This window comes from Cherax quadricarinatus, chromosome 59 (assembly GCF_038502225.1).
Source record: "Cherax quadricarinatus isolate ZL_2023a chromosome 59, ASM3850222v1, whole genome shotgun sequence".
In the NCBI taxonomy this organism is placed as follows: Eukaryota; Metazoa; Arthropoda; class Malacostraca; order Decapoda; family Parastacidae; genus Cherax; species Cherax quadricarinatus.
Genome location: NC_091350.1, coordinates 8,324,697 through 8,337,813, shown reverse-complemented (window position 1 = coordinate 8,337,813; position 13,117 = coordinate 8,324,697). Strand labels below are relative to the sequence as shown.

Here is a 13,117-nt window from a genome sequence, read left to right as displayed (position 1 = left end):
CCTCCTTTACCCCCTCCCTCCAACCTTTCTTAGGCCGACCCCTACCCCGCCTTCCTTCCACTACAGACTGATACACTCTTGAAGTCATTCTGTTTCACTCCATTCTCTCTACATGTCCGAACCACCTCAACAACCCTTCCTCAGCCCTCTGGACAACAGTTTTGGTAATCCCGCACCTCCTCCTAACTTCCAAACTATGAATTCCCTGCATTATATTCACACCACACATTGCTCTCAGACATGACATCTCCACTGCCTCCAGCCTTCTCCTCACTGCAACATTCATCACCCATGCTTCACACCCATATAAGAGCGTTGGTAAAACTATACTCTCATACATTCCCCTCTTTGCCTCCAAGGACAAAGTTCTTTGTCTCCACAGACTCCTAAGTGCACCACTCACTCTTTTCCCCTCCTCAATTCTATGATTCACCTCATCTTTCATAGACCCATCCGCTGACAGGTCCACTCCCAAATATCTGAATACATTCACCTCCTTGATACTCTCTCCCTCCAATCTGATATCCAATCTTTCATCACCTAATCTTTTTGTTATCCTCATAACCTTACTCTTTCCTGTATTCACTTTTAATTTTCTTCTTTTGCACACCCTACCAAATTCATCCACCAATCTCTGCAACTTCTCTTCAGAATCTCCCAAGAGCACAGTGTCATCAGCAAAGAGCAACTGTGACAACTCCCACTTTGTGTGTGATTCTTTATCTTTTAACTCCACGCCTCTTGCCAAGACCCTTGCATTTACTTCTCTTACAACCCCATCTATAAATATATTAAACAACCATGGTGACATCACACATCCTTGTCTAAGGCCTACTTTTACTGGGAAATAATTTCCCTCTTTCCTACATACTCTAACTTGAGCCTCACTATCCTCTTAAAAACTCTTCACTGCTTTCAGTAACCTACCTCCTATACCATAAACCTGCAACATCTGCCACATTGCCCCTATCCACCCTGTCATACGCCTTTTCCAAATCCATAAATGCCACAAAGACCTCTTTAGCCTTATCTAAATACTGTTCACTTATATGTTTCACTATGTTTCACTGTAAACACCTGGTCCACACACCCCCTACCTTTCCTAAAGCCTCCTTGTTCATCTGCTATCCTATTCTCCGTCTTACTCTTAATTCTTTCAATAATAACTCTACCATACACTTTACCAGGTATACTCAACAGACTTCTCCCCCTATAATTTTTGCACTCTCTTTTGTCCCCTTTGCCTTTATACAAAGGAACTATGCATGCTCTCTGCCAATCCCTAGGTACCTCATCCATACATTTATTAAATAATTGCACCAACCACTCCATAACTATATCCCCACCTGCTTTTAACATTTCTATTTTTATCCCATCAATCCCGGCTGCCTTACCCCCTTTCATTTTACCTACTTCCTCATGAACTTCCCCCACGCTCACAACTGGCTCTTCCTCACTCCTACAAGATGTTATTCCTCCTTGCCCTATACACAAAATCACAGCTTCCCTATCTTCATCAACATTTAACAATTCCTCAAAATATTCCCTCCATCTTCCCAATACCTCTAACTCTCCATTTAATACATATACATCTTATTATTAGTAGTAGTAGTAGTACGTATTCGTATAATAATACTCTTGCTTACCGTTTGGAATTTTTATTCACACAAAAAAATAGAAGATTTACTCTTATGCAGACTACTGCATTATTATAATAATTGTACGAAAAATGTCAACCCATTCATGATTGCATATTGGAATGGACAGTGACGTCATTTGTTTACTCTTGAACATTGCCAAAGAATCAAACATTTCTGCTACTTTGTGCTCAATTTCATGGAACCAATCAAAATCATATCTATTTCTGTAATATATCTTCCATTCTGTCAAATGAGATAAAAAAAAATGAGAATACAACCATAAAAACCATATGAAAATACTGCTAAGGGGTGGCTAATGGCTGAGAAGTGAACTCTATTATTTGTGGTCCGATTTCTTTAATTTTTGGTGTACGTTAAGAAGCATCTTTCCAACATACATTGCCCAAGTTTCAATAAGATAGTCCAACAAACAAATGAGATCCAAGTCCCTAGATCAAGAGTAACAGCCCCTCACCAGCATCAAGGAACCCGCTCGCTTATGGAAATTTCGCTCGTGTATGGAAGCAAAAAATTGACCGAGTGACTGCATATATTTGGAAAAATTCGCACATGGTTGCACTCGCAAATGGAGGTTCCACTGTATTTTAATAGGGTGCAGTTTTTTATATATATGTATAAAAATACAACAAATTTCCAAAACATTTTTCAAGACTGTAGGCATACTATCGAAGATACGGTACTGTTCCACAGTCAGCCCTCCTGGCCCTATGTCACTCACTTATTTACCCCTGTCTCACCTATTAAATTTGTGCATGGGGCTCAACAACAATAAACCATCTCAGACCACTAATCACCCAACAAAAGGCTGCAGTCAGAATGATAACAAATTCCCACTACAGACAGCACACTCCACCAATATTCAAAACTCTAAACCTACTCACAATACAAAACATCCATACTTATTACTGCATCTACTACATACATAGAACACTTAACTCTGACATAAACCCTCTCCTCAAACATCTCCGTACCAACCTCAACAGGACACATGACCATAACACAAGGCACAGATCACTCTTTGATGTTCCTCGTGTCCATCTCACGCTATGCAAAAACTCAGTGCACATAAAAGGCCCTAAAATCTGGAATTCATTACCTGTGAATATAAAAGAAACACTGTCTGTTTATAAATTCAAGTCTCTTCTCAAAAATCACTTATTCACCCACAACTAAATAAATACTGAATAATTGTATCTCATAAATTGTATCTCATACATGTATCTCATTATTGTATCTCATAAATGTCAACCTGTGACCCAATCAAACTTTGTTACTATTTAACTTCATTACCTAACAGAATACTCCATTCTACTGATTACACAACAACACAGTAAATGACCATATGACCTGTCTTTGTAATACTCTTTTTTTTTAATACTCATTCGTACTAAATTGTTATCTGTTTTACAATAATTTTTGTACCACTGAATATATCATTGCTTAGTTAATCTTAAGTTAATTTTAAGCTGCCCATAATGCTCTGCATACAAGGGGCTTGGCATGCTGCACTTTAAAAATTGTATTCCTTGTACTTCTCTGTATCATGTTCAAATTAATAAATAAATAAATAAAATATAATTACATTAAGTGGGAGCAAGGGGGCTAGTAACCCCTTCTGTATACATTACACTACTAAAGTTAAAAAGGGAAACTTTTGTTTTTCTTTTTGGGCCACCCTACCTTGGTGGAATACGCCTGGTTTGCTGAAGGAAGATAAGGCACATATAAAGTCTTCTGCAAATATTTCTTAGCCGTTTGTTCACATACAAACCATGAAGATTGATTATTACCACTTTACATTTATCAACACACAAACCTTGAAAACTTATAACTGTATTATTATATTTTTAATGCATTAAAAGAGGTCATTCAGTAAAAATGTTGGATAATCAAAATGTGAACTTGGGATGGAAGTGGGAGGGGGGGCTTCTTCCATCGATAGCTTAACCTGAAAATAATTTGTGTGTTGTACTTTATTGTATGCTAATCATAATCTTTGTAGGTCTTGTATTTTTTCCAACTATATATGTATTTGTAAAATTACGCAATCTTCATTCTAGCATTTTTTTTTTCTTTAGTGATAAGCACTCTGTAGTGTTTTTATTTCAAAAGAACAAAAGTAATTGAAGATAATATTGTTTTATAGGAGCATTGGGTGTCATTGATGCAGTAATGGGCAGTGATGATCAGCACCGTTCTGTTATTGACAAGACTTGGCGGGAAGGTTACGAATATTTCCGTGTTGAGCCCCAGCTGATCTGCCATGACGGAGAGAGCATACAGGTTGGTGATGTCTGAGAGGCTTCTCAGTGAAGTCTAAAGGGTTTGGTACTACCTTAGTTATTTTGGTAAATTTAATGTAACCTTCCAGTTATTTGAGCAGTAAAATGTGTCACCTTTCTTTGGTAATACCAAAGTTCTTATTCATACATTATAAAAGTATTCTTGGAAGTAGATAGTAAATGTTTGAACTGGTAAGTATAGTCCATTTGGTACTCAGAGCTGAAACTTTGTGAATATTCTCTATAATTCTTTACAACTTAAAATCCTTCAATATGAAGCTAACAGCTTTTAGAGTATTTTTTATTTATATATGTGCCCTTGGCTTTTTGAGAAGTAGAGCTTCTATATCTCCACCTACTTGTGTTTTTTTTTTACTCGAGCAGAAATGTGTGAGCGCTTTGTAGTTAGTTACTAATTCTCCATGCACAGTAAATAAATTCTTATCCCTTTTATCAAGTATTTCTGGCTACTTTATTAACAACAGATTGCATCTCTATTTTCTAGTTATTTAATAGCTGTTCACCTATGTCTGTTAATAGTTCTGAGGATCTTCACTGCAGATCAGCCTCCTAAATTAGAAAAGAAGTATAATAGTGTACAGAGCTAAATACAGTTAAAAAGCACATTGGAAAATAAAGATAAGTGTACTTTTTTACTGAATGTAAGTAGAAGTTTGCAAGATTTACCTGTTGTCTTGTATGTTCATCAGACAGAAAGACAAGACATTTAGCCTGACTATCATACACTCAGGAGCTTCCAACTGAATAATTAATGCAACATGAAAAGGTTGGGATATGATGTCTTGGTAGCTAATTGTGATGAAGCTTGTGGCAACATGATTGTTCATGGTCACGTGCTCTGTGTGTGTGTGAGACAACAACTGAATGTACTCCATTAACAGGCAGATATGGCTATATAGGATTTAATTTTACTAAGAAACACATTACAGATTGTCATCTTAGGGATGTGACAGTGCCTGGAATCACCTTTTTTCTTCCAAGCGAGGAGGATAACTATGGCATATTCCTTGCTACCCTCTCCTCAGTAGGCAGGATAGCTTTGGAAATTTTCTTCTTGCCCTTGCCATTGGGCAAAATAGCTATGAAATCTTCCTGCCTGCCCTCTTTTCCAGTGGGAATAATATGAATTCATCAGTGTCTATAACAGCTACCCACCACAGTAAGTGTTCCGTGCTGATGAAGCTGGGTTACAATGGGAGCAGATGCCATCAAGAACTATCACAGCTATTGAAGAGAGGAATGCTCAAAATTTTAAGGCTACAAGTACATGTACATGGTATACAGGCCTAGCTGACATCAATAATATATGTACTGCTATATAGAAAGCCCCTTGTTATGCTGAGCATTTCAGGCAAATTAGGTCAGTGTCCCAGGGTGCAACCCACACCAATCGACAAGAAAACTTAACTATATTTCAGCATTTGTTTCCTTTGTATTTCTGCCTAGCTGTGCCAAGAAAAACCTTGATCATAAGACACTCCTGGGTAATGCACTATGCCATCCAGTTAATGTGAATGACCTTTCCAAGCAACCCTCACCCAGTTCATCAAAGCAGCAGATGGTGAAAATAACTCAACAATAGAAGTTAAGCAAAGTTACATCATAAATATTATTAAAACCTCCCATTCTTAAATTCACATTGGACACTGAATGATGCGTGGAAAATTCTGTTTCAAGAAAACGGTTCCAGCCGGTCATGTGAACGTCATGACTGTTACTAAAGATGTTAACTTTAAAGACAGTAAGGAGTCCGCTGTGGTCGAATTACTGGAATCTCACAGAAAAGACTTTTATGATGAGAAATTGATGCTGGTGGAAGAAGAGTGAACTGCATCTTAAAAGGATGGAAATGGGAGCTCAGAAATTGCATTCCCTCTTCATTAATTACTAGTAATTCTAAAGCCATTATCAAAGTCTTTCAACCTGATAGAAGCAGCTGTGATGATCTTTACCAAAAATTAGTCAAATAAAAATGCAACACTGTCAATGCAGAGAGATCAGCAGTGCAATTCACTGCAAATGAGAGCTTTTTAGGGAAAAGAAGGAAAGTTATATAGCCCCATTTGGAATTTAATTTATTTTTTATGCAGTCACTCCATAATTATGGTAACATCAAAGAAGTGTTCCTGTAATTGATGTAAAGCCTTTTACTAGCAACTTTACCCCTACCAAGAGTCTTGCTCCAGAAGATGTTTTCTCAGATAATCCTGCCCTTTTTGCATCAACTAAATTTCAAGCTCCATTGAATCTTGACACTGAAACATGATATGCAGCCTCTTCATTCATGCCTGAAACAAATTCCTTACTTGAATTCCAGTGTAAATACTGTACATCAAAGCCCCTGGGGTTAGGGATCATCACACCAGTCGATTAATGCCTGGCTAAGAGACCAGGCTCAAGAACTGGAGCTTGATCCCTGAAAACATAAGTGTATATACATGAATACATAAATGTCTGAAATATCTGGTAAACCAAGACTGTAATCAAACATTGTTGATACATAGTAGGCTTCCCAAAGTCCACATGGATTTGGGTCGGCTCTTCCTCGGGTTTGATATTTCTATTAATATATTCTGCTGTAAATTCCTGGCTTGCCAACAGATTTTTTTGTTATTGTACTCATGTTTCTGCCTTCCTTCATAGTGTTTCCCTTGTTTTGCATTTGTTCCCTTTACTTCCTTCAAGTATCATGAGAGAGATGGACATGAAACCTGCCGTGTGGACCAGGAACCTGTATTTCGGGAAGGAGAAAGCATACAGGTCAGACTTTGTATCACACCCTTCCCAGGATGTTTACTTAACATTAACAATTATATTGTACTGTAATATGTCATTGAAATAACCTAAAAGGTAATAAGAATGAATCCAGTGATCATATTACTTCCATTAGGCTAATAGAAGCAATAAATATATTAAGAGAGAAGAAAATAGAAGAGAAAAAACATAGGAATACAATAATTTTGAACATTTTCCTCTTACAGTATTTGCATTATCTTGAGATAATAATAATATTACTGTAACTAATACAGTTCAGTATAATACTATATACAGCATGTACCATAAATTAGTTATTAATTTAGTCAAGAAATTACTTATGCATTATACAGAGAAGCATATATGCCAGTGGAAAAATTATCAGTGGATACAGTCAAGATACTCTTACTACAGTATTTATAATACAGTATAGTAATAGTAGTATTTTCATTAAAGCTTGAATATTTACAATCCATATAAATGCCAATGTTAGTCATAACACAGGGCACCAGTTATCATTATGCAGTACAATATTAATACCCATACCATAATAAAAATAGATAATAATAATAATAGTTATAATAATAATAATGATACACAGTAAAAAACAGTAGCACTGTATTATTTATAATAATACAGTAGTCTCGATTTTCACTGGTTTGGAAAGTTTAGTTTGGTAGAACACAATTTTTTTCACACTAAGTTTTTAAGTGTTAGTAGTTAGGTTTAATGAAGCTTAGGCAAATGTATGGACTCAATATATTTATCTATGAGTTTGCTATCTTACATGTTTCAAGTGTTAATGCCATTATAGCTGTATTTAAGAAAATATGGCCATATGAACCTGTGCTGGTCCACCCAAATCACTTTTATGAAGAGCTCAAAAATCAAGACAATGTATATTCAATGGATTTATTAGACCCCATTTGTACGCTGTATGGCTTTCATTATTAGTACTGTTCAAGCACTGTTTAAGGACATGCTCTATGAATATGGCAGCTGTTGCCAGCCCACCTAATTTGTCTTTTTTCAACAAACCCAGAATCAAAACCAATTACTGACTTTTTTAAAACTTTGGGGAAGAATATGAGAAGAACTGAGGAACCATCATATTAGCAGTTCATAATTAATAACCACTTAGTATATTGTTTCAAGGCTGTCACTAGTTAGGGAAACACATTGCATTTTTTTTTTTTAATTTTCATAATCTTAAAACTTTCACCTCACTCATACATAATCACTGTTATTGCAGAGGTGCCCAGATACAAAAGTTTAGAAGCATATATTATAAAGATATATAACATATCTCTCCAAACTGCCAATATCCCAAAACCCTCCTTTAAAGTGCAGGCATTGTACTTCCCATTTCCAGTACTCAAGTCCAGCTATATAAAAATAGCCGGCTTAACTAAATCTCTTCACTAAATATTACTCTGTTCACACTCCAACAGCTTGTCAGGTCCCAAAAACCATTCGTCTCCATTTTTTTTTTTTTTTCAACAAGTCGGCCGTCTCCCACCGAGGCAGGGTGACCCAAAAAGAAAGAAAATCCCCAAAAAGAAAATACTTTCATCATCATTCAACACTTTCACCTCACTCACACATAATCACTGTTTTTGCAGAGGTGCTCAGAACACAACAGTTTAGAAGCATATATGTATAAAGATACACAACATATCCCTCCAAACTGCTAATATCCCAAAACCCCTCCTTTAGAGTGCAGGCATTGTACTTCCCATTTCCAGGACTCAAGTCCGGCTATATAAAAATAATCGGTTTCCCTGAATCCTTTCACTAAATATTACCCTGCTCACACTCCAACAGATCGTCAGGTCCCAAATACCATTCGTCTCCATTCACTCCTATCGAACACGCTCATGCATGCCTGCTGGAAGTCCAAGCCCCTCGCCCACAAAACCTCCCTTACCCCTTCCTTCCAGCCTTTTTGAGGACGACCCCTACCCCGCCTTCCTTCTCCTACAGATTTAAATGCTCTCCATGTCATTCTACTTTGATCCATTCTCTCTAAATGACCAAACCACCTCAAGAACCCCTCTTCAGCCCTCTGACTAATACTTTTATTAACTCCACACCTTCTCCTAATTTCCACACCACACATTGCCCTTAGACAGGACATCTCCACTGCCTCCAACCGCCTCCTCACTGCTGCATTCACAACCCAAGCTTCACACCCATATAAGAGTGTCGGTACTACTATACTTTCATACATTCCCTTCTTTGCCTCCATAGATAACATTTTTTGACTCCACATATATCTCAACGCACCACTCGCCTTTTTTCCTTCATCAATTCTATGATTAACCTCATCCTTCATAAATCCATCTGCCGACACATCAACTCCCAAGTATCTGAAAACATTCACTTCTTCCATACTCCTCCTCCCCAATTTGATATCCAATTTTTTTATCTAAATCATTTGATACCCTCATCGCCTTACTCTTATCTATGTTCACTTTCGACTTTCTACCTTTACACACCCTCCCAAACTTGTCCACTAACCTTTGCAATTTTTCTTTAGAATCTCCCATAAGCACAGTATCAGCAGCAAAAGTAACTGTATCAACTCCCATTTTGTATTTGATTCCCCATAATTTAATCCTACCCCTCTTCCCAACACCCTAGCATTTACTTCTTTTACAACCCCATCTATAAATATATTAAACAACCATGGTGACACTACACATCCCTGTCTAAGACTTACTTTTACCGGGAAGTAATCTCCCTCTCTTCTACACACCTTAATCTGAGCCTCACTATCCTCATAAAAACTCTTTATAGCATTTAGTAACTTACTACCTATTCCATATACTGTACTTGCAACATCTGCCACATTGCTTCCCTATCCACTCTATCATATGACTTTTCTAAATCTATAAATGCAATAAAAACTTCTCTACCTTTGTCTAAATACTGTTCACATATATGCTTCAATGTAAACACTTGATCTACACATCCCTTACCCACTCTAAAGCCTTCTTGCTCATCCGAAACCCTACTCTCTGTTTTACCTCTAATTCTTTCAATAATAACCCTACCATACACTTTTCCTGGTATACTCAGTAAACTTATTACCCTGTAATTTTTACAATCTCTTTTTTCCCCCTTCCCTTTATATAAAGTAACTATACATGCTCTCTGCCAGTCCCTAGGTACCTTCCCCTCTTTCATACATTTATTAAACAAAAATACCAACCACTCCAACACAATATCCCCCCCTGCTTTTAACATTTCTGTCATGATCCCATCAGTTCCTTCTGCTTTACCCCCTTTCATTCTACATAATGCCTAATGCACCTCCCCCACACTCACATCCTGCTCTTCTTCACTCTTAAAAGATGTTATACCTCCCTGACCAGTGCATAAAATTACTGCCTCCCTTTCATCATCGACATTTAAAAGTTCCTCAAAATATTCCTGCCATGTACCCAATACCTCCAGCTCCCCATCTACTAACTCCCCTACTCTGTTTTTAACTGACAAATCCATTCGTTCCCTAGGCTTTCTTAACTTGTTTATCTCACTCCAAATTTTTTTTCTTATTTTCATTAAAATTTCTTGCCATTGCCTCTCCTACTCTTTCATCTGCTCTCCTTTTGCACTCTCTTCACTTTTCTTTTACTCTCCATATACTCTGCTCTTCTTATAACACTTCAGCTTTGTAAATACCTCTCATAAGCTACCTTTTTCTCTTTTATCACACCTTTTACTTCATCATTCCACCAATCTCTCCTCTTTCCTCCTGCACCCATCCTCCTATAGCCACAAACTTCTGCCCCACGTTCTAATACTGCATTTTTAGAACTATTCCAGCCCTCTTCAACCCCCCCCACTACTTATACTTGCACAAGCCCACCTTTCTGCCAATAGTTGCTCATATCTCACCATAACTTCCTCCTTCCTTAGTTTATACACTTCCACCTCTCTCTTACTTGTTGTTGCCATTTTCCTTTTGTCCCATCTACCTCTTACTCTGACTGTAGCTACAGCTAAATAATGATCTGATATATCAGTTGCCCCTCTATAAACATGTACGTCCTGGAGCCTACCCATCAACCTTTTATCCGCCAATACATAATCTAACAAACTACTTTCATTATGTGCTATATCATACCTTGTATACTTATTTATCCTCTTTTTCATAAAATATGTATTATTACCAAACCTCTTTCTACACATAGCTCAATTAAAGGCTCCCCATTTTCATTTACCCCTGGCACCCCAAATTTGCCTACTACTACGTCCACAACATTTGTACCCACTTGAGCATTGAAATCCCCAACCAGAATTACTCTCACATTTGGTTCAAAATGCCCCATGCACTCACTCAACATTTCCCTAAATCTCTCTCTCTCTCTCCTCTACACTTCTCTCTTCCCCAGGTGCATAAACACTTACTATAACCTACTTTTCACATCCAACCCTTATTTTACTCCACATAATCCTTGAATTAATACATTTATATTCCCTGTTTTCTTGCCGTAACTTATCCTTCAACATTATTGCTACTCCTTCTTTAGCTCTATACTCTGTTTGAAACCCCTGACCTAATCCCATTTATTACTCTCCACTGAAACTCTCCCACCCCCTTCAGCTTCATTTCACTTAAAGCCAGGACATCCAGCTTCTTCTCATTCATAACATCCACAATCATCTCTTTCTTATCATTCACACAACATCCACGCACATTCAAACATCCTACTTTGATGGTTTTCTTCTTTTACTTTTTAGTAGGCTATACAGGAAAAGAGGTTACTAGCCCATTGTTTCCGGTATTTTAGTTGACTTTTACAACATGCATGGCTTACGGAGGAAAGATTCTTATTCCACTTCCCCATGGATATAAAAGAAAAAGCAATAAGAACAAGAACAATTAAGATAAAATCAAAGAAAACTCAGATGAGTGTGTATACATAAACGTGTACAATGTATGTGTAGTGTGACCTAAGTGTAAGTAGAAGTAGCAAGACGTACCTGAAATCTTGCATGTTTATGAAACTAAAAAAACACCAGCAATCCAATCATCATGTAAAACAATTACAGGCTTTCGTTTTACATTCACTTGGGAGGACAGTAGTACCTCCCTGGGTGGTGAGCTGATTTTTTCTTCCTGATTTTCCTCTAGATCTTCATCGTGCATCTCAGTGCCCTTCAAGTTTTATCATTCCTAGTAGTTTTGCAGTTGGTTTGCTACATTCCTTTAAGAGCAGTTTCTTTCCCTCCATATTCTCAAAGCTCTTCAGCTGTCACAGTCCTTGCTGCATCCACACTCCTCTTCATCAGATTTTATTGTGGGAAAGTGAAAATCATGTATTGCAATAAAGATAAAGATTTATTTCTTTGTAAAGGTTACATTGTGCAATTACAATTTTGGTTTGCTAATTACAATGAAAGCCACTGACATGCCAGGGCATTTTGGGCAGACTAATCCTAGTACACAGTAACTACTTAAAACTAGACAAGATAATAGTAGTTAACTTGATTATAATCTTATTTTATCTTAATACTAATGCGAGGTAGTCAAGAGGTTTATAAGAATAATAGTCTTGTAGTTGCACCTAATAAGAACAATGTTACAATTAATGATTCAGGCAGTAATATTTCATGGATTGGCAGATAGGTCAGTAGGTCAATTACTACTGTATTGATATTATTACATTCATGTGGAAGTGTTAAACTTGTAGGGGTCATAGTGTGTGAGGAATGAGAGGCAATGAAGTTTGATCCAAGAAAGGAAAAGGTACTTTCAGTTCCTTGGATCAAGACCAATAAGCCATAATCTTGCCACCCTGCATTTTGAGTTGATTGCTGTAAGTTGCATCATACCTTTTTGTTTGCAGTGTTAAAACTTATACCATTATTTTTTTTTAACACATACAGTACATGATTACAAAAGGATATGAAAGAATAAAGAATATTTCTTAACAGCAATAGAGAGCACAGGAGACCACAGATATACACTAAAGTGCTATAAGGACACAAAAAATGTTCATAGTAGTGAAACAATGAAATGGGTTACAGGAGGGGAAATAACTACTGGAAATTAAAAAAAAATATGTGATAAGTACCAAAGGCTGGACACCATGAGCTTAGCTCTGCCTGTGTAACCTCAAATGGCTAAATACACACATTCCTCCTCAGAACCTTTCCATTAATTATGGTTTCTTCACCATCATTATAAATTCATGCTTAATTATCATCATGTTAACACTTCCATCATCATTGAAGCTCTTCTTGGGTGACATCATTAATTTGGAAATAGACTAGGTGATGGCATTGTAAATATGGGTCAGTGTGGCACAAGATGGTCTTGGTATGCCTTTCTGTCTCTGCTAATGCTTTGCTATGCTCTGCTGTGTGTGTGTGCATATTTGTGTGTGT

The 13,117-nt window shown here is 37.1% G+C and overlaps 1 protein-coding gene across 7 annotated transcripts in view; it reads left to right on the top strand.

The window, feature by feature from the left end:
- retm (real-time) overlaps positions 1-13,117 on the top strand; it is a 287,480-nt gene that overhangs the window by 255,081 nt on the left and 19,282 nt on the right. For 4 of the 7 annotated variants that reach the window (XM_053791151.2, XM_053791154.2, XM_053791153.2 and 1 more), the window contains 2 exons: positions 3,808-3,944; positions 6,650-6,724. In XM_053791151.2, the coding sequence (XP_053647126.2) occupies positions 3,808-3,944; positions 6,650-6,724 (212 nt within the window). The remainder of the gene's footprint in view (positions 1-3,807; positions 3,945-6,649; positions 6,725-13,117) is intronic. The other 3 variants (XM_053791152.2, XM_053791155.2, XM_053791156.2) reach the window with 1 other exon arrangement.